General features: G+C 42.2%; 1 protein-coding gene across 1 annotated transcript; it reads left to right on the forward strand.

The window, feature by feature from the left end:
• LOC128868058 (uncharacterized) lies at positions 1 to 26,133 on the forward strand. The gene is made up of 6 exons (XM_054109787.1): positions 1 to 258; positions 403 to 2,173; positions 9,723 to 9,989; positions 10,054 to 10,127; positions 15,477 to 15,532; positions 15,599 to 26,133. Exons 2-6 carry the CDS (start codon positions 473 to 475, stop codon positions 25,894 to 25,896), a joined length of 12,396 nt encoding a protein of 4,131 aa, XP_053965762.1. The 5' UTR covers positions 1 to 258; positions 403 to 472; the 3' UTR covers positions 25,897 to 26,133.
• Positions 26,134 to 27,756: the final 1,623 nt, after the last annotated feature.

The raw sequence follows: 27,756 nt of genomic DNA on the forward strand, positions 1-27,756 counted from the left end.
GCCACAAATTGAATGATCAGTTCGCTTTGAGCATTGCTACGCGTTGGACGCGATCTTCGGAAAATTGTGATTTCTAAACGAAAAACGAAACGACTGACACACTACCACATTCAACAAGGCATTAACCAGCAAACCAACAATTAAAAAATAGCCATATAAAAAAAGAGAAGAAAAGAGCAAATACAAAAAACGAAGAGCTAAAAAAACATTGAATATTTTTTATAGCGTTAGTTTCAGATTCTGTGCTTGTGTGTTTTGGTATGAATTTACTTGGAATACAAGTTTTTTGCTAGTGTTTTGTGCTATTTTTTATTTATTAAAAAAAAGTTTTATACTAACAAAATTGGCGTGCTCGGTGAATTGTTTTGCGTGAAACTCCTTGAATCGATTTTTTTTTTCCAGAAATATCGACTGCATTCTAATAAATCATTCAGTTAATTTGTTATAAATTCCCCATTAAAACCTTGATAAAATGGTCTCGAAAGGCAGCAAAAAGAAACAGCAGCAAGTAAGTGGTCATAGCAGCAGAGACAGTAAAAATGCTGCCAGCAGCAGCAGTATCACCTCTACCTCCTCGACCACTGTGGTGCGTACGGCTGACACCGGCGCAGAGACAGCGTCAAACAGTAAGACGGTGTTGGAGGCGACTCCTACAACATCGCAGTCGATACAGTTGCCTGCGTGGACGAAAACTTCTCAGCAAGTAAAAAACTCTGAGTCGGCGACAAGCGGCAAATCGACACTGTCAACAACGTACGCAGGTACGCAATCGCAAACACAGTTGTTCAAGAGCAGCAGCAGCAGCAGCCACATTGAATCGAGGTCAGAACAGCAACAGCAACTGCAGCAAGGTGGGCAGCAGGAACAGCTATTTCAGTTAGTCAGCAACACAGGCGGCGGTGATACTGCGCCAATTGTTTCCATAATGACAGACACCTTAAAATCGACGAATGCATCATCCTCATCATCCTCATTTCAACAGAAATCAGAATACTATGAAGAGATATCAGGCGATTTTTCGAATTCCAAAGTTATATCATCCATCGATCTGCTTGAAAGTGATAAAAAGGAGCCGGTTTTCTCAGTGCCGATCGATGTCATTGAGGTAGTTGGAGGCGGTAGTAGCACCAACATTGGCAGTTTCAACACAGCATATTCGTCATCGTCCCAGTCACAAACCGGTGCAATCACCAGCATCAGCAGCTCTAACTTTGCACAAATGCAGTCCACGAGCAGCAGCAGTAAGGTCATTGATGGAGGAATTACGTTTTCCAACATGTCCACTGAAAACTCAAAGTCGTCGTTGTCTACCTCGAAAACAGCAAAGTCGGGCAAAGTCACATCAACTAATGTTGAAATGACATCATCGTCAAACAAGTTTTCAGCAAATGATGTGAACAGCAGTAGCTATACGTCGTACTCGACGACTGATGGTCATGTTATTAATGGTGGTACAACAACACCAGCAATAGAGCCGCCAAACAAAACTTCAACGGTATACACAAAAGACACACAGAAAGCAATCAATGACGACACTTATTCCACCACCTCCGCTGCAATTCAGAGCTACTCAACACAAGCTAATACGTCACAGAGTAGCATAGATAAGAAAATAAAGAGTGACGTCGTTAATAGCAAACAATTAGCGTCCAAAAAGTCAACGAAAACGTCTTCGGAAATTGAGCAAAATATCTCTGAGCAAACAATCGAACAAAGCTCGCTCAAGAAAAGTAAGTCCACGTCAAAGAAAGAGGTGTACGATGTGAAAACTAAAAGATGGACAGAGTTGAACGAAAAAACCGGCATTAGCGCCACGAACAAAAAGCATCCAACTATTGAGCGCTACGTTAGTCGCGAATCGGATGGGACATACAAAATTACGTATAAGAAAAAAATATTCGATCAGCGTGCGAACAAGTGGAAAATCATCGAAGAGAAGACGGTGGACAGTGCTCATGATACACACTACCCTGAAATAGTTGATGATGTCATCAATACAACGACGACCACATACACAACCAAAGTGTATGACACCACAAGTGGGGAGTGGAAAGTTGTTGAAGAGAAATCGTTTGTGGATGCAAAAGCTTTCGTGCCAAACGACATTGTGCGCGAAATCGAAAAAGACAATACTGATGTGGCGAACATAACAACAACGACCGAAGTAACAAAGGTAATTATTACTTATGTATAAGTATGTTCGTATATACAATTTGCGCATTCATTAGGGTACCCCTTGGATTTTTATAAGAAACATTTGGATTTTTGGAAAAATTGTATGGCTATCTATTACTAGATTTCTTTAGATAGATCATTTTCTTTATTATGGTAATATACATAAATATCTTAAAACCTATTTATAATGAATAACGACATCGACTCAAGTGGTCGTCTGTCGGAAAAACACAATTCAATTGGCTTTGAAAAGCAAATTTGTTGCAAATAAAATGCGCAAAGCTGAATTATATTCGTTTACACTGCAGTTCACGAATTTTTCTTTTTTTTGGTTTTAAAGCACTAGTGACAAACCAAACTAGATTATTCCATTCGCCTGAACGAATTCCATTTAATGTATTATTAACTTCATCTTGGTCTACATATGTAAGTAAAATTACCCAAAGCACCGACGCCTGGTTTATTTCAAAGTAGGGCACCTTCCTAAGAAGTGTGCTATGTTTTCTAATTCGTTTAAGTTACAAATAGAGCCGTTTAAATTTGTATGGCCTCCGAGGTAAATAAGAACGCATTTGGTCTTCAAAATCCACGATATTTTATAATTTTGAACCGCATCGTTGAAATAGCTTTTACCAAAATTATGATCTACGATATGCGAGTACTTTTCAAGGTTTTGTCGAGCTAATAATTAAAAGAAGTACATCTATGTTAGTATTCCACAGCCTCCTAACTGATATGTCGTAAATCAGATTTAGGTTTAATTTTCTTTCTAAGTCCTGAACTACTTTTGCTCATAACATTTGTCTTTATAGCAGAATTTCTGGGAATTTATGTGGCAATCCATTAGCATCATACTCAAATAATGTCTTATGAATATGTTTTAGGTGAAGTTGTAAGTAACGGCGGCCGAATTGGTTGGTGCCTGACTACCATTCGGAATTCAGAGAGAACATAGGTTCGAATCTCGGTGAAACACAAAAATTGAAGAAAAAGTTTTTCCGAATAGCGGTCGTCCCTCGAGAGGCAATGGCAAACTGCCGAGTGTATTTCTACCATAAAAAAGCGTAAAAAATATTTCCCGTTCGGAGTCGTCTTGAAACTGTAGGTCCCTCCATTTGTGGAATAACATCAAGACGCACACAGCACATAGGAGGAGGAGCTCGGCCAAACACCCAAACAAGGTTGTACGCGCGAGTTATATATATATATGTAATTAATTCAAAGGACAAATTAGAAAGCCAGTTTCTAAAAGGACACAATAAGACACAAAGTACACAATAGATGGTGTAATAGGTCTATTTATAAGTTCGTGCGGTTTTACAACAGATGGCGTAACTTGATTATTATTCCATCGATCCACATTTCCAAACATTCATTGGAGAGCTACTGTCGTAAGGCACAAACGTCAGTATAAGTTTTTTATTTGAAGCGTAAACAACAATATTTTTACCACACTTGAAAATGTCGAATTTCGTGCCAAATAATGTGTTTTTGCGGGGAATTCTTCTTCATTATTTTAATATGAAGAAAAAAGCAGCCGAAAGTCATCGTATCTTGGTGGAAGTTTATGGTGAGCATGCTCTATCTGAGCGAACGTGCCAGAAGTGGTTTGCACGCTTTAAAAGTGGTGATTTTGGCTTGGAAGACGAAGAACGCGAGGGTGCGCCGCCAAAGTTCATGGATACCGAATTGGAGGAATTGCTCGATCAAGATCCGGCTCAAACGCAAGAAGAGGTTGCAAAAACTTTGGGAGTTGATCAATCAACCATTTCCAAACGTTTAAAAGCCATGGGAATGATCCGAAAGGTAGGCCATTGGGTGCCGTATGAATTGAAGCCAAGAGACGTTGAACGCCGTTTTATGGCATGCGAACAACTGCTTCAACGGCACAAAAGAAAGGGTTTTTTGCATCGAATTGTGACTGGCGATGAAAAGTGGGTCCATTACGACAATCCAAAACGTCGGGCAACGTATGGATACCCTGGCCATGCTTCAACATCGACGTCGGCGCAGAATATTCATGGCCTGAAGGTTATGCTGTGTATCTGGTGGGACCAGCTGGGTGTTGTGTATTATGAGCTACTGAAACCGAATGAAACGATTACGGGGGATGTCTACCGACGACAATTGATGCGTTTGAGCCGAGCACTGCGAGAAAAACGGCCGCAATACGCCGATAGACACGACAAAGTTATTTTGCAACATGACAATGCTCGGCCACATGTTGCACAAGTGGTCAAAACATACTTAGAAACGCTCAAATGGGATGTCCTACCCCACCCGCCGTATAGTCCAGACCTTGCGCCATCCGATTACTATCTCTTCCGATCGATGCAACATGGCCTGGCTGACCAGCACTTCCGTAATTACGATGAAGTCAAAAAATGGATCGATTCGTGGATTGCGGCAAAACCGACCAAATTTTTCACAAAGGGAATCCGTGAATTGCCAGAAAGATGGGAAAAAGTAGTAGTAAGCGATGGACAATATTTTGAATATTAAATTTGTAACCATTTTACGTCAATAAAGTTTCAAATTTCGAAAAAAAACCGCACGAACTTATTCATAGTCCTATTATTTGTAGGCAAGTTCAAAATTCTTTTTAAAAAATACAACTAAGCTTGATTTACTTCATCAAGTAACATCCATTTAGTAGTAATATTTAGTTAGATATCATCGATCCTTGTTCACAAATAAAACACCAAAATAAAGGAAAAGGCAAGGCATAATACACAAATTATTTAAAAAAAAAATATATGCGGTTTGATGTTGTCATACAGTTTTAAGATGCTCGCTCAATATGAGCTTGCTTTGCTCGCTTCGCTTTGCTTTACTTCGAAAGCTTCTAAGGCCAATTAGTAGCTTTGAATCAGGAACAAACACGCAAATGCAAAAACAAAAAAAAAGAATATATTTTGGGAAGAATGGCTTTGAACAAACTAATTATATGTCTCGAAATAATACTCTAGGCCACAGCGGCAGCAAAATATAATATAATAATAATATTATAATAGCCAGGAGCATACACATTTGGCTTCCTTAGGTCTACTTCTTCCTCCCGCAAATCATGGTGTGTATCATAATTTATTCTCACAAATGGAGGCATATACGAGGCATAAAAAATAAAAGACACCCTAATGTACTTATGTATGCATGTATCAATAGGCAGCTTTTTGCCTCAGAGACAAATAAATTCTTACTACTACTTGTTTCAAGAGAATTGTTTCATACCTGTTCACAGAGCAGGTGAGCGTCAACTTGGTTATGCTCTCATAAAGAAGCAAGTTAAAGCTTAATAATAGAGAGCTAAATACAAATACGCGCACTTACTTACATATATAAAATATTGTTATTGTATAAACATTTTCACATTCCATGCAGTGCTGTCGCTTTGATCCGTATACGAGTACTTCAAAAGTGATACGTTTTCTGCGAATTTTTGCCAATTTGCGAAAGTATGGTACTTAATTTTTCGCTCATTTCGCTAGATGCTTAATTTTAGGTATAGCATAAGTTTTGATGTATTTTAAAGAAGCACAAAAAGTGAAAATTCGTGTAATTTGATTTTGATTTTAAAATTTGAAGCAAACATTCAATTCATTAATCCATCGAAATTTTGAAGCAGTTTAGGGTCAAATAAGTCTAACAGAAATGCATTAAACGAACTGTTGTGAGCAGATTGCATACGTTTTTAATTTATTATGCTTACCTCATAGCTTTGCGGCTACAGGGCCCAAATTCGCGAATTTAAATTAAATAAAAATTAATAAAGGAATAAACTTTGAGTTAGAAACTGTTCAAAATATAATGCTTTCAAATTGTATACAAAAACGAGTTTAGTAGTAGTGGAAAAGTAAAGCTTTTTCTTTCGTATAACGAAATTACAGCGGACACAGAAAAGTCGTAGCACCTCTGCACAAAAAAAAAAAATTGCCAAAAATCAGCGGTATTTTGTAGTCACTCAAAAGGTTCACTTTGTTATACTAAAATTCACTTTGTTATAGAAAAATTCTGCATTGAAAGTTGAAAGCTTTGATGAACATTTAAAATATTTAGTAGAAACATAGTTCTTTGTTTATAATTTTGTAGGTCGGTGTGTATTAGAAGAAATCGTAGGGGTAGGAATTAATAGTAGTTTGGGCGAGTAATGATTCTTGCCCCTACGAAATTTGTGCAAAATCTATGTGAAATCGGCACCCAATACTAAAAACAAATATTTATTCAATCGGACTATTTTTTGTGTTTTCCTTGTTGACAAAATAATGAAAAACACGATAATATCGGTGCAAAAATCCAAATCACATTTTTGTTTTTAATTTTGACAGTGTTCTTCAAAATTCATATTTTGATTAGCATAAACAAATTAAGTGATACATTTGATCCATTTTTCGTTTTCTCTATCGCATATTTTTTCTAGCCGTCTCGGCAACACTAATTCCATGTTATATAAGGAATGCCGTTTTGGGCCTTATCTCTCACTTTGTTTGAGCAGAGGGGCCGAAGCCACCGGTATTTAAGCATATTCACATGCTTTCGTGACATACTCGCACATAGTTAAACATATGTATGTATGTAGTCAGGCAAGTAAACGCACACACATCCATATGTACGTTATGTTGTCATACATTTGAGTCACAAAATTGTTTTGGAATGCAGCAGCGGCAATGATAAAATTTTTGAGCATTTTGAGAAGTATTAAAGATGTGTGTAGATTTGTATGTGCATACATACTTGTACTTAAATTTATACTATTCGTTAATACAGGGTGGCACAAAATTAGTCACTCTATCGGAAGATTAGTAATTTTTGGAAATGGCGTCGTACGCCAGTAATATTTGGCACTTGTGAACTAAACAGCTGCAGTACACAAACAGACAAGCAATGGAGCCAAGATAAAGATTTCTATTACACAAAATATTTTTCTTTGAAATAAGGTATGTATTTAAAAACAAAACGATTATTAATTTTGCGCCACCTTGTATAAGGCCGAGCGAAAGGCCTAAAGCCATGTTTCGAAGTCTATTAGGTTAGGTTTGGCAACCGCATCGCACATAGAGACAGTGATGCCACTTAGACCACGAAATGGGTCTTTACGTATTGAACCACCCTGAGCTTTTGACAAAGCATAAAAGCGTGTTGATACCTAAAGTGTATAGATTATCTATATTCATTAAGAAGTAGGATTTTAAAAATCGGTTCCTGCTTCTGGCTAGAGCTGGGTATGTGCAAAAAAGGTGTTGAATTGTTTCCAACTCCTCCTCATTTCTGCAGCTACGACAGAAATCAAGCATGTAAACGCCTAATCTCCTTGCATGATTTCCTATGAAACAATGTCCCGTGAGGGCCCCTTCTAAGGTCCTAATTTGAAGTCTACTCAATTTCATAATATTCTTGGAGAGACGTAGATTTAGCCTTGGCCATGTTTGCCTAGCAATTCTACAGGGATTGGCACTAATCCATCTTTGATTTACAGAACAGATTAGTGCGTCCTTAATAAGAAGCTTATAAGTTGCGAGGGGTACCCTCATAAAATTACTTATGTTTGGCACACAGGTACCTTCTCTTGCAAGTTGGTCAGCCCTACAGTTCCCTGGTGTATCTCTGTGGCAAGGAGACCAGCATAAGATAATACGATATTGTTTGGCCATCTCATTTAGAGATTAGCGACAATGTAAGACGATCCTTGATGTTATTTGGATTGCATCCAGGGCTCATAGTGCAGCCTGGCTGTCTGATAGAATGCAGATATCTGTTGATGATATTCTGTTTATCTCTTACTGTTTTAAGGCTTCATGAATAGCGTTGAGTCGGATAAAACCCCTGACTGCAAGCCACCCAACAGGCACGGGTCGCATGACACCTTGGATTAGGGAAATTTTTTAACAGGGTTTACTCCCTCCGCCCGATCTGTCTTAGCCAATTGTACATCAGACAGGCCTCATGACCTATTTGAGGAACAAGCCGCGCCTATGTCCAATACACAATTGTTTCCAGCCGTCACCGCGTGGAGGAAATAGATCTGACTTCCACAAAACTCAATTACGGCATGAGCCAAGAAGGAACATCCCTTTGGGTAACTAGTGGGACAACGGCCTAAAGAGTATAGGAATTTAAGATTAATTTTAGTCCATCTCAATTTGTTTTAGGCTAATTGCGAAAAACCTAGTTTTCCGTTTGCGTGTGGCCACGAGCAAATTAATAATTAAGAATGACGTTATCCAAGAGGCCAATAGGGCATGGAGAAATGAAGATACATGCGTAACAGCTAGGCTACTATGGCTGCAAATAAATAAGAAAAAGGCGTAGCCTTTCAAGAGAGGGTATCTCAAAGGTTGTGGCTTGTATAACCGGTCATTGGCTATTTAGCAGGCATTCTTTTGAGATTAGGGTTTTTACTCCCATGAATATTGTAGAAGTTGTAGAGATGAGGAGGAGGAAGTAACAGTTGAGCACTTACTTTGCAATTGTCCAGCCTTAGCTAAAATCAGAGTAGGTTTTCTAGGTAAATATTTTTTTCAATTCTCTTACACAACAGTCTGGACCAATCCCGCGCTTCAGAAGGGCCATAAAATGGTTCTACAATGAAAAATAAATTAGGTTCCCGCGACGAACAGTGGTATTACAAGGGACCCGTAAGGTCTAAGTGAGTTGGTCGTACAGACCGACTACCAACATAACCTAAAAAAGGTTGACAGGTTGAAATGAGACTTCACAAACGTTCATATGTAGAGTGTACCAAAATAAGAAAAAAAAAATAAAAATACTTATTGAACTTCCTAGTAATTATCAATTGCCCCTAATATTGATCTTATTTCATCTGTTCATTTTGGCCTTTTTTCCTATTATTTCAAATTGAATTCGTACCAAAGTTCACTCTTTAGTTTATAAAATATACGTCTTTAGCAATAGAACGAATTTGTATTTGAAAAATCGATAAAATTTGGAAAGACTTTTAACTCATAAAATAAATAACTATTTGTGGCGTGCGTCTTGATGTTGTTCCACAAATGGAAGGACCTACAGTTTTAATCCGACTCCGAAGGGTAAAAAGCTTTCATGAGGAGCTTTTTCATAGCAGATCTACACTCGGCGGCTTGCCATTGCCTGCCGAGGGGCGACTACTATTAGGAATATGTTATTTTAATGTTTCATGCTCGGAAATTCGAATCTACGCACTCCCGATTGGTAGTCACCCACCAACTAATACCTTTAGAAGATCCCCAATAATTGCAATATTTCTCATAATCGAATAACTTAATCAAAAGATGGGTGTATGTAAATGTCAGGTCCTACCAATCTCAATATCTTTTGTAACCTCAGATTTTTATAAAATGTTATGTTAACCGTTGAAAGCAGTGTTTAATATAATGGGAGGCCATCTAGAGGTCCAGTGTTCTTTGGAAAACGATAAAAAAATATTTTTTCTTATAGCAATTAAAAAGGCATTAATAGATCCGGATTACAATTACCAATTTCCTAAACTTCTTTAACTCTGCTTTGTTTACTCCAAATACTAATCTTAAGCCTTTCTCGATTTCTTCTTTCAGATATTTGATGCTAGCCTGAATGACTGGCGGGTACTAGACGAAAAAACCCACACTGATGTTATTGAGCGAATAGTTGAAGCGCCTAAAAAGACAATATTTATAGACGAATATGTAGAAATCGAAAAGAATGTGGAAATAACAGAAGACAGTGAAAATATAACCAATGAACGTACTAACACATCAAAAAGGAAGGATGTTGTCACAAATGTTTACGACGAAGTTGATGAGGTTAGGAAAGAGAGGCTGACTTCAAATGACTCAAGAATCGTAAGACTTACATAGAAAACTACTATAGTAACTATATCAAACTACTAACCATTTATTTTAACAGCGTGGAGTCGATCAAAAGGGATCGTTTGGTTCAAAGCATACGGAAATGTGTATTTGCGAAATTTGCACCTGCGGGTAAGTTAAGTTCTTAAGTTTTCTTCTGCATACATTTGTATATAAATATGTACTTCAGCTCACTAATTCAAGTAGCGTAACGAACTGCGGCGGAAGTTGGGTGTTATAAATTATTTACATTCAAATTGGGGCGATTAAATGCATAACTCAGGAGTAAGAATTTTTTTAGAACGCGAATATTTGTATGCTTAGTTGTTCTATTTATATTTATTTATTTATATAGAAACTCTATGCAAAAGCAACAACAAACATAAATATAACAAAAACTATTGTCTTTTTGGCCGTTCATAAATTAAATACTCCTTAATTTGGCTGAAAATAAACAAAGTGCGCCAGTTTTTTCTTACTCCAGTTAGTTTTCGCTAAATAGGGATATTAAAAGAAGTCAAATCCTTCTATGCTTGGTAGGTAGGTAGGTGAGATGGTTAAAGTACCTGTCTAGCATTCCCCAAGTAGCACTAAAGCGCCATTTTGATACTATTATGAGACCTCCAACGGGCAGATATCTAGAACCAGCCAGAGCTGGTTATGTAATGGGAAGATTGATAGGATTTAGGTTGGCGCACTGCCACAGGCTGTCGAAGAACAGAGCACCCAGTGACCTTAACCGCCTGGCTGCCAAACCCGGACATTTACAGAGAAAGTGCTCAACAATCTCCTTTTCTGAAAGGTCTCCACAGCTTCTGCAATGGGGATTAAAGAGTAAACCCAGCTTTTCTGCTTGAGTGCCAATTGTCCAATGATCGGTAAACACAGCTATGAGTCCGTGAATTGAATGGCGAGGAGTCCTCCGAACTTCCTGTGTCCTGCATTTTTTGTACGGGGGCCAAAGGGTTTTCAAAATACCAAACGAAGAAATGGAGCTCCATCCGATTTGTGCTTTCCTGAGAAATAAGTTGTGCAATGCGCCTTTAAAAAGAGTTTAGGGGAATGACGATGGCCGCGTGGGAGACCTCTGAAACCATTTCCGTCAACCCTTTCCTAGCAAACTTCATCAGTGATTTGATTTCCCTCTAGTTTCTATATCCTGGAACTCAGATCAGAGAGATGTTACCTGCACACCCAAGAAATTTAATCTTCTCCTTACACGAGTTAACAAATTTGGATCTGCACCATGGCGTCGTTAGTGCTTTGATCGCAGCTTGATTAGCGAAAAAAAGATTGATATCTGCCTGGCTTCCGTGTTCCCTAAGCGTTCTGCATGCCTGCAGAAGTCTTTACTGCCTAAAAAACACCAACAGTTTTCGGCAGTTTTTAAGGAAATTTATAAATTGTCTATTTTAAGAAAACCCCTGATCCGACTCCCGATTCCATCTTGGAGCCATCAGTGAGGACAGAGGTAACAGCCTCGTTATAATTCTGCCTTCTTGGAAAGATTGCCCTGGCACGCCCCTCAAACACCAGTGTGCGTGTAGAGAGTTCTGTATAAAGTTCACTTCACTTCACTCGTGATTTGATCCCATTAGTAACAATATTTGATGGTTCCATGTGTAGAAGTCCACGCAAGTGGGGAAAGTTACTGATCGCCATTCACTTGGGAGTGGCCAGGACGATTCTTCTACATATGGTCCAAGCAGCTCACAACGTCCGGGATTAGCCCACGTATCCTCTGGTTAGCTTCCGAACACCCGTCCGGGAGTGAGCTAAAGTGAGAAGGCGAAGCATCCCAGCATAGCTGGTTGTGCGCTGGGTTTGGCACCCGCCACTTAAAAAGCCCCCCCAATGAAAACAGCAACAAAGCCTCGGATGAGAACTTCCAACACTGATGACGACCCCTGCAAACGAAATAAGGAATACGATTTGAGGGCATGCACCTGGAATGTCCGGTCCCTTAATGGGGAAGGTGCCTCTGCCCGGCTGGTTGATGTCCTCGTGAGAGTAAAGGCTGACATCACTGCCATCCAAGAGATGCGATGGACGGGGCAAGGTAAGAAAAACATAGGACCTTGCGACGTCTACTACAGCTGCCATGTAAAGGAGCGCAAATTCGGTGTCGGATTTGTTGTGGGAGAGAGACTTCGTCGCCAAGTACTGTCGTTCACTCCGGTGGACGAGCGTCTCGCAATAATCCGCATCAAAGTGCGATTTTTTAACATCTCGCTAATTTGCGCCCACGCCCCGACGGAAGAGAAGGACGATGCGACCAAGGATTCTTTCTATGAGCGCTTGGAACGTTCCTATGAGCGCTGCCCCCGCCACGACATTAAAATCGTGCTTGGCGACTTCAACGCCAGGGTGGGCAAGGAGGGAATTTTTGGTCCCACAGACGGAAAATTCAGCCTGCACAACGAAACATCCGGTAACGGACAGAGGCTGATCGACTTCGCCGGGGCCCGAAACATGGTAGTCTGCAGCACCAGATTCCAGCATAAAAAGATACACCAAGCTACCTGGCTGTCTCCTGATCGAAAAACGCGAAACCAGATCGATCATGTTGTGATAGATGGAAGACACGCTTCTAGTGTATTAGATGGACGTACGATCCGAGGAGCCAACATCGACTCGGATCATTACCTTGTTGCAGCTAAACTGCGCACACGCCTCTGTGCAGCAAAAAACGTACATCTACCTACGCAAAGAATGTTCGACATCGAAAAGCTGCAATCACAACAGACAGCCAGAAGATTCGCCACTCGACTCTCACTCCTGCTCTCGGAGAGCACTGCCCAACACACCGGCATGCGCGAGCAATGGAGCAACATTTCTCGTTCCCTACGTACCGCCGCCGAAGAAGAAATCGGATTCCGGCGAGCCCGAAAAAACAATTGGTACGACGAGGAATGTCATGCTGCCGCCGAAAGAAAAGATGCCGCCTATAGAGCCACGCTGCGATCGGGCGCAACGCGAGCCATGTGAGATCGCTACAGAGAGCTGAAAAAGGAAGAGAGACGTATTATCCGACAGAAGAAACGAGAGGCCGAAATACGTGAGTGCGAGGAGCTTGAGATGCTGGCCAATAGGAACAACGCCCGAAAATTCTACCAGAAAGTTCGGCGGCTTACAGAAGGTTTTAAGACCGGGGCGTTGTCCTGTAAGAACAAAGACGGCGATCTGGTGACTGACGTACAGAGCAATCTTAAATTATGGAGGGAACACTACTCGAACCTGTTAAACGGTGACAGCTGCGCATGTCATAGAGAATGTGAAGATCCCGATACCCCAATCGTTGACGACGGAATTGTCGTTCCGTTACCCGACCATGACGAGGTGAGAATAGCGATAACGCGGCTAAAGAACAACAAAGCCGCGGGCGCCGACGGACTGCCGGCTGAGCTATTCAAACATGGCGGCGAGGAGCTGGTAAGGTGCATGCATCAGCTCCTATGCAAAATATGGTCGGATGAAAGCATGCCTGCCGATTGGAATTTAAGTATGCTCTGCCCAATCCATAAGAAGGGCGATCCTGCAATTTGTGCCAATTACCGCGGGATTAGTCTTCTAAATATCGCCTATAAGGTTCTAGCGAGCGTATTGTGTGAAAGGCTGAAGCCCACCGTCAACCAGCTGATTGGACCTTATCAGTGTGGCTTCAGACCTGGAAAGTCTACCATCGACCAAATATTCACAATACGCCAAATCTTGGAAAAGACCCATGAAAGGAGAATCGACACACCATCTTTTCGTCGACTACAAAGCTGCATTCGACAGTACGGAAAGGAGTTACCTGTATGCCGCTATGTCTGAATTTGGTATCCCCGCAAAACTAATACGGCTATGTAAGATGACGTTGCTCAACACCAGCAGCGCCGTCAGAATTGGGAAGGACCTCTCCGAGCCGTTTGATACCAAACGAGGTTTCAGACAGGGTGACTCGCTGTCGTGTGACTTCTTTAACCTGATGTTGGAGAGCATCGTACGAGCCGCAGAACTTAATCGCTCAGGCACAATATTTTATAAGAGCGTACAATTGTTGGCGTATGCCGATGATATTGATATCATCGGCCTTAACAACCGCGCTGTTAGTTCTGCCTTCTCCAAACTGGATAAAGAGGCAAAGCGAATGGGTTTGGTGGTGAACGAGGACAAAACGAAGTACCTCCTGTCTTCAAACAAACAGTCGGCGCACTCGCGTATCGGCACCCACGTCACTGTAGACAGTTATAATTTCGAGGTTGTAAAAGACTTCGTTTATTTAGGAACCAGCATTAACACCGATAACAATGTCAGCCTTGAAATCCAACGTAGAATCTCTCTTGCCAACAAGTGCTACTTTGGACTAAGTAGGCAACTGAGCAGTAAAGTCCTCTCTCGACGAACAAAACTAACACTCTACAAGACTCTCATCATGCCCGTCCTAACTTATGGCGCAGAAGCTTGGACGATGACAACATCCGATGAAGCGACGCTTGGAGTGTTCGAGAGAAAGATTCTGCGTAAGGTTTTTGGACCTTTGCACGTTGGCAACGGCGAATATCGCAGGCGATGGAACGATGAGCTGTATGAGCTTTACGACGACATAGACATAGCGCAGCGAATAAAGATCCAGCGGCTTCGTTGGCTGGGTCATGTCGTCCGAATGGATTCAAACGCTCCGGCTTTGAAAGTATTCGATGCGGTACCAGCTGGTGGTAGCAGAGGAAGAGGGCGGCCTCCTCTGCGTTGGAAAGATCAGGTGGAGAAGGACTTGGCTTCACTTGGTGTGTCCAATTGGCGCCGGTTAGCACGAGAGAGAAACGACTGGCGCGCTTTGTTAAGCTCGGCCAAAATCGCGTAAGCGGTTATCGCGCCAATTAAGAAGAAGAAGAGTAACAATATTTCATTTTTCCATTTTCCATTAAGTGTGATGTGGTTGAAAAAAAGGACTCTTATTATTGAATCATTCATTCAATGCGAAGCACAATCGTTCAAAAGGCCTCCACGGCTTTTATGGCTGAAACCAATCCGACGAAACCGAGTTTCGAGTACTTCTTCCGCTAAATCAAGTTGTATGCCATATAGCGCGTTGGATATTGCCTTTTAAAGCAATTAAAGCTTATTCACATGGAACAGTGACTTCCAATAACTCTACAAGAAGTAGTCCAATAGTGTTAAATCTGCATATATGTATATCTTTTAATGATGATGATGAAATTGTAGACAATACTGAGAAAATTGGAAGCCCCATGACAGATCATAACATATTAGATATATCCGAAATGCCTTGGAGAACATAAGAAACACAATCATCCAATAAGCGAGTTTGAAATGGCTGCTGTTTTTAGCATTTTTTTTTTGTCATATCTAGAGCTTCAGTCTTCATGAACCGTTAGAAATACTCCCGATACAAACCAAACCAGTTTCTTATGCGAAAATTTTTACTTTAATTGCTTTTACTACACAAATTGAATATTTGTAATTTTTTCATTTCAGTCGCCATCATTGCGCTTCAAGTGTAAAGCAAACAGATACAATCTTGGAAACAATAGGTGAGTCAATCAAATATACAAACAACCTATTGCCTGGAGTTAAGACAACCACTTCAATATTTACAGACTTGTTGGATGAATCTCAAACACGAATACGTTCTAACACTTGGTCTAAAAAAGACCTAGAAGAATCTCGTTTAAAACTATTATATGACCATGTAGGCCCAGCCACTTTAGTGAAACCCGTGGACAATTTAAAACCTGAAGGGGAATTTGTGATTCCCGAGAAAATTCCATTCCAGCCAACAGAGAGAAGAACACTTGTAACTCGAAAAGACAATCTACGTACTGAAGGAGAAATGACCTTTACAGAAGTAGAAGAGTACCAGTATGCAACTAGACCTCAACAAGTTAAACCCATCGACAATCTCAAACCTGAAGGTGAATTTTATGTGCCAGAAAAACCAAAATACCAACCAGTTGAACAGCCCACTCAAGTAAAACATAAAGACAATTTAAAGCCTGAGGGAGACTTTTACACACCTGAAAAAGTCGGCTACCAGCCATCGGAACGCCCAATACAAAAGCGACCAGAAGACAATTTAAAACCGGAGGGCGAATTTACGATACCTGAAAAGACTCCTTACGAGCCAGCAGAGCGGCCGACTCAAACAACAAGACGAGATAATCTTCGAACAGAGGGCGAAATGACATTCGAATCAAAAGAAACATATCAGTTCGTATCTAGACCTGAGCAAGTTAAGCCCACCGATAATCTAAGACCGGAAGGAGAATTTTATACACCAGAGAAACCTGGTTACAAACCGGCAGAACGACCAACTCAGAAAAAACCGGAAGACAATTTGAAACCTGAGGGTGAATTCTATTCCCCAGAGAAATCGAAGTTCCAGCCAGGTGAGCGCCCAACTCAAGTACGGCATGCAGATAACTTGCGACCAGAAGGTGAGTTTTACACTCCCGAAAAAGCAGGATTCACGCCGGCAGAACGCCCAACTCAGAAAAAGCCAGAAGATAATCTTCGACCAGAGGGTGAGTTTTACACTCCCGATAAACCAGGATACAAACCAGCAGAACGCCCAACTCAGAAAAAACCAGAAGATAATCTTCGACCAGAGGGTGAATTTTACTCCCCTGAAAAACCAGGATATAGACCAGCAGAACGACCGACACAGAAGAAACCAGAGGATAATTTGAGACCAGAGGGTGAATTTTATTCTCCAGAGAAACCGAAGTTCCAGCCAGGAGAACGTCCAACTCAAGTTAGGCACGCCGATAACTTGCGACCGGAAGGAGAGTTTTATACTCCGGAAAAACCAGGTTTCAAGCCGGCAGAGCGACCGGCTCAGAAGAAACCAGAAGACAACCTCCGACCAGAGGGTGAATTTTACACTCCCGAGAAACCAGGATTCAAGCCGGCAGAGCGCCCAACTCAGAAAAGGCCACAAGATAATCTTCGACCAGAGGGGGAATTCTATTCTCCAGACAAACCTAAGTTCCAGCCTGGGGAACGGCCAACTCAAGTAAGACACGCAGATAACTTACGACCGGAAGGTGAGTTTTACTCTCCGGAAAAGCCAGGTTTCAAGCCGGCAGAACGACCGACTCAGACGAGGCCGGAAGATAATTTGAGACCGGAGGGCGAATTTTACACTCCCGAGAAACCAGGATTTAGACCAGCAGAACGCCCAACTCAGAAAAAACCGGAGGATAATTTGAGGCCTGAGGGAGAATTTTACTCCCCTGAAAAACCAGGGTATAGGCCAGCAGAACGACCAACACAGAAGAAACCAGAGGATAATTTGAGACCAGAGGGTGAATTTTATTCTCCAGAGAAACCGAAGTTCCAGCCAGGAGAACGTCCAACTCAAGTAAGGCATGCAGATAACTTGCGACCGGAAGGTGAGTTCTACACTCCCGAGAAACCAGGATTCAAGCCGACAGAGCGACCGACTCAGAAGAAGCCAGAAGATAATCTTCGACCAGAGGGAGAATTTTACACTCCCGAGAAACCAGGATTTAGACCAGCAGAACGCCCAACTCAGAAAAGGCCAGAAGATAACTTGAGACCAGAGGGTGAATTCTATTCTCCAGAGAAACCGAAATTCCAGCCTGGTGAGCGGCCGACTCAAGTAAGACACGCAGATAACTTGCGACCGGAAGGTGAGTTTTATACTCCGGAAAAGCCAGGTTTCACGCCGGCAGAGCGACCGACTCAGAAGAAACCAGAAGATAACCTTCGACCAGAGGGAGAATTTTACACTCCCGAGAAACCAGGATTCAAGCCGGCCGAACGCCCAACTCAGAAAAGACCAGAAGATAACTTGAGACCAGAGGGCGAATTCTATTCTCCAGAGAAACCGAAATTCCAGCCTGGTGAGCGGCCGACTCAAGTAAGACACGAAGATAACTTGCGACCGGAAGGTGAGTTTTATACTCCCGAAAAGCCAGGTTTCAAGCCGGCAGAGCGACCGACTCAGAAGAGGCCAGAAGATAATCTTCGACCAGAGGGAGAATTTTACACTCCCGAAAAACCAGGATTTAGACCAGCAGAACGCCCAACTCAGAAAAGGCCAGAAGATAACTTGAGACCAGAGGGTGAATTCTATTCTCCAGAGAAACCGAAATTCCAGCCTGGTGAGCGGCCGACTCAAGTAAGACACGCAGATAACTTGCGACCGGAAGGTGAGTTTTATACTCCGGAAAAGCCAGGTTTCACGCCGGCAGAGCGACCGACTCAGAAGAAACCAGAAGATAACCTTCGACCAGAGGGAGAATTTTACACTCCCGAGAAACCAGGATTCAAGCCGGCCGAACGCCCAACTCAGAAAAGACCAGAAGATAACTTGAGACCAGAGGGCGAATTCTATTCTCCAGAGAAACCGAAATTCCAGCCTGGTGAGCGGCCGACTCAAGTAAGACACGAAGATAACTTGCGACCGGAAGGTGAGTTTTATACTACCGAAAAGCCAGGCTTCAAGCCGGCAGAGCGACCGACTCAGAAGAGGCCAGAAGATAATCTTCGACCAGAGGGAGAATTTTACACTCCCGAAAAACCAGGATTTAGACCAGCAGAACGCCCAACTCAGAAACGACCAGAAGATAACTTGAGACCAGAGGGTGAATTCTATTCTCCAGAGAAACCGAAATTCCAGCCTGGTGAGCGGCCGACTCAAGTAAGACACGCAGATAACTTGCGACCGGAAGGTGAGTTTTATACTCCGGAAAAGCCAGGTTTCACGCCGGCAGAGCGACCGAGTCAGAAGAAACCAGAAGATAACCTTCGACCAGAGGGAGAATTTTACACTCCCGAGAAACCAGGATTCAAGCCGGCCGAACGCCCAACTCAGAAAAGGCCAGAAGATAACTTGAGACCAGAGGGCGAATTCTATTCTCCAGAGAAACCGAAATTCCAGCCTGGTGAGCGGCCGACTCAAGTCAGACACGCAGATAACTTGCGACCGGAAGGTGAGTTTTATACTCCGGAAAAGCCAGGTTTCAAGCCGGCAGAGCGACCAACTCAGAAGAGGCCAGAAGATAATTTGAGACCAGAGGGCGAATTTTACACTCCCGAAAAACCAGGATTTAGACCAGCAGAACGCCCAACTCAGAAAAAGCCAGAAGATAATTTAAGACCAGAGGGTGAATTCATGGTGCCAGAAAAGAGTCCATTTAAACCAGCTGAAAGAACGGAACGAATAATACGGAAAGATAATTTACGATCAGAAGGAGAAATGATTTTCGAAACTAAAGAAGAATATCAATTTGTAGTCAGACCCGATCAAGTTAAGCCTTCCGATAACCTTAAGCCGGAAGGAGAATTTTATACTCCCGAGAAGCCGAAATATCAACCAGCAGAGAAACCATTACAAATCAGGCGGGAAGATAACTTAAAACCAGAAGGCGAATTCTATACTCCTGAGAAACCAGGATATAGGCCAGCAGAACGCCCAACTCAGAAAAAGCCAGAAGATAACCTTCGACCAGAGGGAGAATTTTACACTCCCGAAAAACCAGGATTTAGACCAGCAGAACGCCCAACTCAGAAACGACCAGAAGATAACTTGAGACCAGAGGGTGAATTCTATTCTCCAGAGAAACCGAAATTCCAGCCTGGTGAGCGGCCGACTCAAGTAAGACACGCAGATAACTTGCGACCGGAAGGTGAGTTTTATACTCCGGAAAAGCCAGGTTTCACGCCGGCAGAGCGACCGACTCAGAAGAAACCAGAAGATAACCTTCGACCAGAGGGAGAATTTTACACTCCCGAGAAACCAGGATTCAAGCCGGCCGAACGCCCAACTCAGAAAAGACCAGAAGATAATCTTCGACCAGAAGGGGAATTCTATTCTCCAGACAAACCTAAGTTCCAGCCTGGTGAGCGGCCAACTCAAGTAAGACACGCAGATAACTTACGACCGGAAGGTGAGTTTTACACTCCGGAAAAGCCAGGTTTCAAGCCGGCAGAGCGACCAACTCAGAAGAGGCCAGAAGATAATTTGAGACCAGAGGGCGAATTTTACACTCCCGAAAAACCAGGATTTAGACCAGCAGAACGCCCAACTCAGAAAAAGCCAGAAGATAACCTTCGACCAGAGGGAGAATTTTACACTCCCGAAAAACCAGGATTTAGACCAGCAGAACGCCCAACTCAGAAACGACCAGAAGATAACTTGAGACCAGAGGGCGAATTTTACACTCCCGAAAAACCAGGATTTAGACCAGCAGAACGCCCAACTCAGAAACGACCAGAAGATAACTTGAGACCAGAGGGTGAATTCTATTCTCCAGAGAAACCGAAATTCCAGCCTGGTGAGCGGCCGTCTCAAGTAAGACACGCAGATAACTTGCGACCAGAAGGTGAGTTTTATACTCCGGAAAAGCCAGGATTCAAGCCGGCAGAGCGACCGACTCAGAAGAAGCCGGAAGATAATTTGAGACCAGAGGGCGAATTTTACACTCCCGAAAAACCAGGATATAGACCAGCAGAACGCCCAACTCAGAAAAGGCCAGAAGATAATCTTCGACCAGAGGGAGAATTTTACACTCCTGATAAGACAGGTTTCAAGCCGGCAGAGCGGCCGACTCAGAAGAGGCCAGAAGATAATTTAAGACCAGAGGGAGAATTTTACACTCCCGAAAAACCAGGATATATACCAGCAGACCGTCCAACTCAGAAAAAGCCAGAAGATAATTTAAGACCAGAGGGTGAATTCATGGTGCCAGAAAAGAGTCCGTTTAAACCAGCTGAAAGAACGGAACGAATAATACGGAAAGATAATTTACGATCAGAAGGAGAGATGATTTTCGAAACTAAAAAAGAATATCAATTTGTAGTCAGACCCGATCAAGTTAAGCCCTCCGATAACCTTAAGCCGGAAGGAGAGTTCTATGCTCCCGAGAAGCCGAAATATCAACCAGCAGAGAAACCAATACAAATCAGGCGGGAAGATAACTTAAAACCAGAAGGCGAATTCTATACTCCCGAGAAACCAGGATATAGGCCAGCAGAACGTCCAACTCAGAAAAAGCCAGAAGATAACTTGAGACCAGAGGGTGAATTCATGGTGCCAGAAAAGAGTACGTATAAACCAGCTGAAAGAACGGAACGAATAATACGGAAAGATAATTTACGATCAGAAGGAGAGATGATTTTCGAAACTAAAGAAGAATATCAATTTGTAGTCAGACCCGATCAAGTTAAGCCCTCCGATAACCTTAAGCCGGAAGGAGAGTTCTATACTCCCGAGAAGCCGAAATATCAACCAGCAGAGAAACCAATACAAATCAGGCGGGAGGATAACTTAAAACCAGAGGGCGAATTCTATACTCCTGAGAAACCAGGATATAGGCCAGCAGAACGTCCAACTCAGAAAAAGCCAGAAGACAACTTGAGACCAGAGGGTGAATTCATGGTGCCAGAAAAGAGTTCATTTAAGCCAGCTGAAAGAACGGAACGAATAATACGGAAAGATAATTTACGATCAGAAGGAGAAATGATTTTCGAAACTAAAGAAGAATATCAGTTTGTAGTTAGACCCGATCAAGTTAAGCCCTCCGATAACCTTAAGCCGGAAGGAGAGTTCTATACTCCCGAGAAGCCGAAATATCAACCAGCAGAGAAACCATTACAAATCAGGCGGGAAGATAACTTAAAACCAGAAGGCGAATTCTATACTCCAGAGAAACCAGGATATAGGCCAGCAGAACGCCCAACTCAGAAAAAGCCAGAAGATAACCTTCGACCAGAGGGCGAATTTTACACTCCAGAGAAACCCGGATACAAACCGGCAGAGCGCCCAACCCAGAAAAAGCCGGAGGATAACTTGAGACCAGAAGGCGAATTCTATTCCCCAGAAAAACCGAAGTTCCAGCCAGGGGAGCGCCCAACTCAAGTAAGACACGTAGACAACTTGCGGCCGGAAGGTGAGTTTTACACTCCTGATAAGCCAGGATTCCAGCCGGCAGAGCGACCGACTCAGAAGAAACCAGAAGATAATCTTCGACCAGAGGGCGAATTTTACACTCCTGAGAAACCAGGATATAGACCAGCAGAACGTCCAACTCAGAAGAAGCCAGAAGATAATTTGAGATCAGAGGGTGAATTCTATTCTCCAGAGAAACCGAAGTTCCAGCCAGGCGAGCGCGCAAATCAAGTAAGACACGAAGACAACTTGCGACCGGAAGGTGAGTTTTACACTCCTGATAAGCCAGGATTCATGCCGGCAGAGCGACCGATTCAAAAGAAGCCGGAAGATAACCTTCGACCAGAGGGCGAATTTTACACTCCTGAGAAACCAGGATACAAACCGGCAGAACGACCGACTCAGAAGAAGCCAGAAGATAACCTTCGACCAGAGGGGGAATTCTATTCCCCAGAAAAAGCGAAGTTCCAGCCAGGGGAGCGCCCAACTCAAGTAAGACACGCAGATAACTTGCGACCGGAAGGTGAGTTTTACACTCCTGATAAGGCAGGATTCAAGCCGGCAGAGCGACCGATTCAAAAGAAGCCGGAAGATAATCTTCGACCAGAAGGCGAATTTTACACTCCTGAGAAACCAGGATACAAACCGGCCGAACGCCCAACTCAGAAAAGGCCAGAAGATAATTTGAGACCAGAGGGTGAATTCTATTCTCCAGAGAAACCAAAGTTCCAGCCAGGGGAGCGCCCAACTCAAGTAAGACACGCAGACAACTTGCGACCGGAAGGTGAGTTCTACACTCCTGATAAGCCAGGATTCAAGCCTGCAGAGCGACCGACTCAGAAAAAGCCGGAAGATAACCTTCGACCAGAGGGAGACTTTTACACTCCTGAGAAACAGGGATACAAACCGGCTGAACGCCCTACACAGAAGAAGCCAGAAGATAATTTGAGACCAGAGGGTGAATTCTATTCTCCAGATAAACCGAAGTTCCAGCCAGGCGAGCGCCCAACTCAAGTAAGACACGCAGACAACTTGCGACCGGAAGGTGAGTTTTACACTCCTGATAAGCCAGGATTCAAGCCGGCAGAGCGACCGACTCAGAAGAAGCCGGAAGATAATTTGAGACCAGAGGGAGAATTTTACACTCCTGAGAAACAGGGATACAAACCGGCTGAACGCCCTACACAGAAGAAGCCAGAAGATAATTTGAGACCAGAGGGTGAATTCTATTCTCCAGAGAAACATAAGTTCAGGCCAGGCGAGCGCCCAACTCAAGTAAGACACGCAGACAACTTGCGACCGGAAGGTGAGTTTTACACTCCTGATAAGCCAGGTTTCAAGCCGGCAGAGCGACCGACTCAGAAGAAGCCGGAAGATAACCTTCGACCAGAAGGCGAATTTTACACTCCTGAGAAACCGGGATACATGCCGGGAGAACGCCCTACACAGAAGAAGCCAGAAGATAATTTGAGACCAGAGGGTGAATTCTATTCTCCAGAGAAACATAAGTTCAGGCCAGGCGAGCGCCCAACTCAAGTAAGACACGCAGACAACTTGCGGCCGGAAGGTGAGTTTTACACTCCTGAAAAGCGAGAATATAAGCCGGCTGAACGCCCTACGCAGAAGAAGCCAGAGGATAACCTTAAACCAGAAGGAGAGTTAATTTTGCCAGGGAAAACTGTGTTTAGACCAGCTGAAAAGGTACAGCGCGTTATAAGGAAAGACAATCTTCGAACTGAAGGGGAGTTTATATTTAATGAGAAACAAAGATATGAGTTTGTGAAAAGACCTGATCAAATAAAACCAATAGATAACTTGAAACCGGAAGGAGAATTTTATAAAGTAGAGAAGCCGTCGTACAAGCCAGGTGAACGCCCACTAGTCAAAAAGCCTGAAGATAATTTAAGAATGGAGGGTGAGTTTACCGTACCAGAAAAAGTTTCATTTAAGCCTGCTGAAAAAACAAAACGTATCACGAGAAAAGATAATTTGCATATGGAAGGTGAAATGACATTTTCGGAAACGGAAAAATACGAATATGTCAGTAGGCCTGAACAAATTAAGCCCTCTGATAATCTAAAGCCAGAGGGTGTATTCCATACTCCGAAGAAACCGAAGTTCCAACCTGCCGACAAGTCATCCCCAGTTAAATATGAAGATAATTTGAGACCAGAGGGAGAATTCTACGTCCCAGATAAGCCAGGATACAAACCAGCTGATAAAGTGACACGAGTCATTCATAAAGATAATCTTCGAATGGAGGGCGAGATGACTTTTACAGAAAAGCAAAAACACATAAATGTCAAAAGACCGGAAAAGGTTGTACCGCGAGGCAACCTTAAAGTTGAAGGTGATTTTTACACTAAAGAAAGGCCGAAATATCAGACTTCAGAGCGTCCGAAGCAAGTGAAACCGGAAGATAATCTCAAACCGGAAGGACAAATGTACATTTCATCTACAGACAAGACAGATTCTAAACATATTAAAACTAGTATTGAAAAGGTGGTTGTCAAACGCCCAGTAGACAATCTTAAACTTGAGGGAAATCTTCAAATTTCAAGAAGGGATGACTATAACGAAAAGCAAAGTTCTACATTGGACACTTCCAAAGTTGTGCAGAAGACTTCGAGAACAAAGTACACACATAACAAATCGTCAATATCTCTTGGAGAGGATAATACCATTTTGAAGACAACAAATCAAATGAGCTTTGTATCTGGCAAACAAGCTGTCCCTGCTGATAAATTAAATTCAGAAAAACCTGTTGATGGTTTGGTGGTTGTATCTACGAAAAAGGTGACTACGGTAATAGGAGGTAGGGTCAAAAAAGAACCAGAAACCGAATATGTTAGGCGGCAAGGAAGAGTTAACGTTATTGAAAATATTGCAAAAACCAATAATGTTAAAAATATTGTCAATATTGAAAACAAACATGACGAAGCTATTTCTGTAAAAGAAAATCGTTTCACGAAACAAAACAAATTTACGGATTCCGCTATCCTTAATACTTCCGATCAAAGGTCCTCTTCCAAACAAATTGAAAACAAACATGACGAAGCTGTTTCAGTAAAAGAAAATCGTTTCACGAAACAAAACCAATTTACGGATTCTGCTATCCTTAATACTTCCGATCAAAGGTACTCTTCCACACAAAGCAAATCCACTAAATTAGGAAGCGCATCAGAAAGAATACTATCAACTGCAGTTGGAGAAAATGTCACTGGTCAAACACATTCCACGCAGTGTAAGCTTGGAATGCATGGAGGTACATTAAGCAACTTGAACTCTGTCTCCTCGGTTAAGAATATTTCGGACCAAGCACATTCTACAAATCATCAGTCCACGACTGTTGAAAGTGCATCAACAAAAACTTCATCAAGTTCTTCAGCTGCCTCTGTATCCAAACATTTTCATCATCGCAGAAGCGACTTCACTGCCGACACAAACATTACGAATTCAGTATTTCACAGGAAAAATATTTCAAATGAATCAAATCAATTGGGTAGCTTGACTTCGAATGGTAAAATTCATAGGAAAAGTATTTTGAATTTGCACGAGGAGCCGTCCAGTTCTGTTTTCCCCAGCGAACGTCAAAGTTACAGTAGCATACACAGACAGAATAGAGAGCAAGACAGCAGCTCATTAATGGCGAGTGAACGTCGCCACTACAGCACAATTGGCCAATCACAAAGCAGAGATCAGGCTTCGAAGTCTTGCAGTGTTCACAAAATGTCGTCGACTGGCGGTGGCATCGAGTTTCCCTCATACAGTAAACATTCCGAGAGAAGTGTAACCCGCAGGAATGTGAATCAATCGTCTATTTCTCTAGGAATGGATGGAGCTTCATCCACAACCCTATACCGTAGTGAATATAAAACGGTTCCAACCACAACTTGTGCTATACACAAAATCAAAGAAGGTGCATTCCAACACACAAGAAACACGAACGAACATAAATTTTTTAAAACTGTCAAAAACTAACTACGCTTGCAAATTGTAAAGGCATGCCAAAATACGTATGTATACGTACATAAGTATGTATGTATGTATATAAAAGAATGCAATATTTTTTTCTTACATATCATTGAGGCATATCAATGTTTTATCTCTAATATTATGTGTATGTATATCTATAATAAGCATGCGTAATTGCCACATATATTTAATAAATCTACCATTATATACTATATAATTTTTTAACACATACATATGTACATATATTCGGAGTTTCTATTTATAAAAGTGGGTGAAGTGTGGTGGGTATAATGGGGTGCATTCCAGGCATGCAACTAATATCACAATATGGAACACTGAACTAAAGAAGACCACAAAACAATAACCCAAACGATCTTTAGGACGAAGTGTCGGCCAAAGGGCACACTACAGATACAAAATTGAATAGCAACACATCATAAAAGTACGTTCACATCAAGGCGTATTCTAACTTCGGGACACAGAGAAATCTTTAAGTTGCTATCCGAGCAGTATCCACTGTTTTTGGCACCTAAAGACGACCTGATACCCACAATTTCATTTGGAAGGAAATTTGATGACAGATTTCCATTGCGTCAACAATGGAGCAATCCAAAATGCATTCAGGGAGGTTTGACGGATATTTTCTTTACTGATGGGTCCAAGAATGAAATAAGGTCTGGAGCTGGATGGTACTTAAACGATACTAATAAGTATCACTATGCTATGGGGGAAATGACAACTGTTTTCCAAACGGAAGTTTTTGCCATCCTGAAAGTAGCCGAATCGACAATCGAGAGGAGGTAAAGCGGGAAACAGATTGGAGTTTTCAGTGACAGTCAGGCTGCACTGAAGGCCTTGGAGAACGTGAAGCAAACCTCAAAGATTGTTCAAGAATGTAAGAAGAAGCTTAATTCTGTCGCAAGACAAAACAGGCTAGTATTTACTTATATGGGTTCCAGGATACTCACGTTCGGTTGATGGTATCGGTATCATTACAGGACACAACCATGGGGTCAGCATATGACCACCATTGGAATCATTGAGGACCCAATGTGCTTGTCGTGCTTGGAGGAGGCGGATAACACTGAGCACTTTCTGTGTGAGTGTTCTTTCTGTCTTTGCTAGAGGACGGCTACGCGTTTTGGGTTTCGATGTCGTGAGAATGAGTAATATTCGTTCTCTAAAACTGATATTTACGGATTTGCCAAAGAATCTGGAAAATTTTGCAAGACTAACTATCTCTATCTCTGTCTCTATTCTTTCCTATCTCTTTCTCAGATACTTTTCTCCTTCCCTCCTTGACTATCTACCCTCTTTCCAGTGCATTAAATACAATGGGCTTTTTAGCCTATGTGTTTTAGGAGCAACTAAATCTCCTGGTGCTCGTTGGCTCCACCTCTTCAAATTTAAATTTAAATTTCAAGGCGTATTCATTAAAGGTGGTGGCACTAGACAGACAACAATGTTCTGTACGTGTGGTTGTTAAAGCAAAGTATTGGGAAACTAGAAAACAAATAATGAATTCGTCTTGTTTCATTCTGAGCTGACAGCCATATGGACAGGTCGAAAAAAAAACAAATCAGCTTATTTACCAACACCACCTTTAATAGATTCGCCTTGGCTCACATATGGCAGATTAGCTGCAAAATTGGCAATCAGCTGTCAGGACTGTCAAAAAGTTTTTCTTTATAAAAATTGGTTTGGCGGAATATTTTATTTATTTTGTATTTTTGCTTTGTTTAATTGTTATTAACGATATGAAGAAAATCGAAAGAGAAGTAGTAGATAATTGAATTGCGCAATTTGCTGCTAGTAATAGGCAATTGGAGAGTGGCTCCGGGTGTAAAAGTCCACGCAAGTGGGGAA

The sequence above is a fragment of the Anastrepha ludens genome, chromosome 6 (assembly GCF_028408465.1).
Source record: "Anastrepha ludens isolate Willacy chromosome 6, idAnaLude1.1, whole genome shotgun sequence".
Lineage (NCBI taxonomy): Eukaryota > Metazoa > Arthropoda > Insecta > Diptera > Tephritidae > Anastrepha > Anastrepha ludens.

Coding starts and splice junctions, on each gene's coding strand:
- LOC128868058 (XM_054109787.1), top strand. CDS start 473: ATGGTCTCGAAAGGCAGCAAAAAGAAACAGCAGCAAGTAAGTGGTCAT. Junction 2,174..9,722: donor CAACGACCGAAGTAACAAAG/GTAATTATTACT, acceptor TTCTTCTTTCAG/ATATTTGATGCTAGCCTGAA. Junction 10,128..15,476: donor TGCGAAATTTGCACCTGCGG/GTAAGTTAAGTT, acceptor TTTTCATTTCAG/TCGCCATCATTGCGCTTCAA.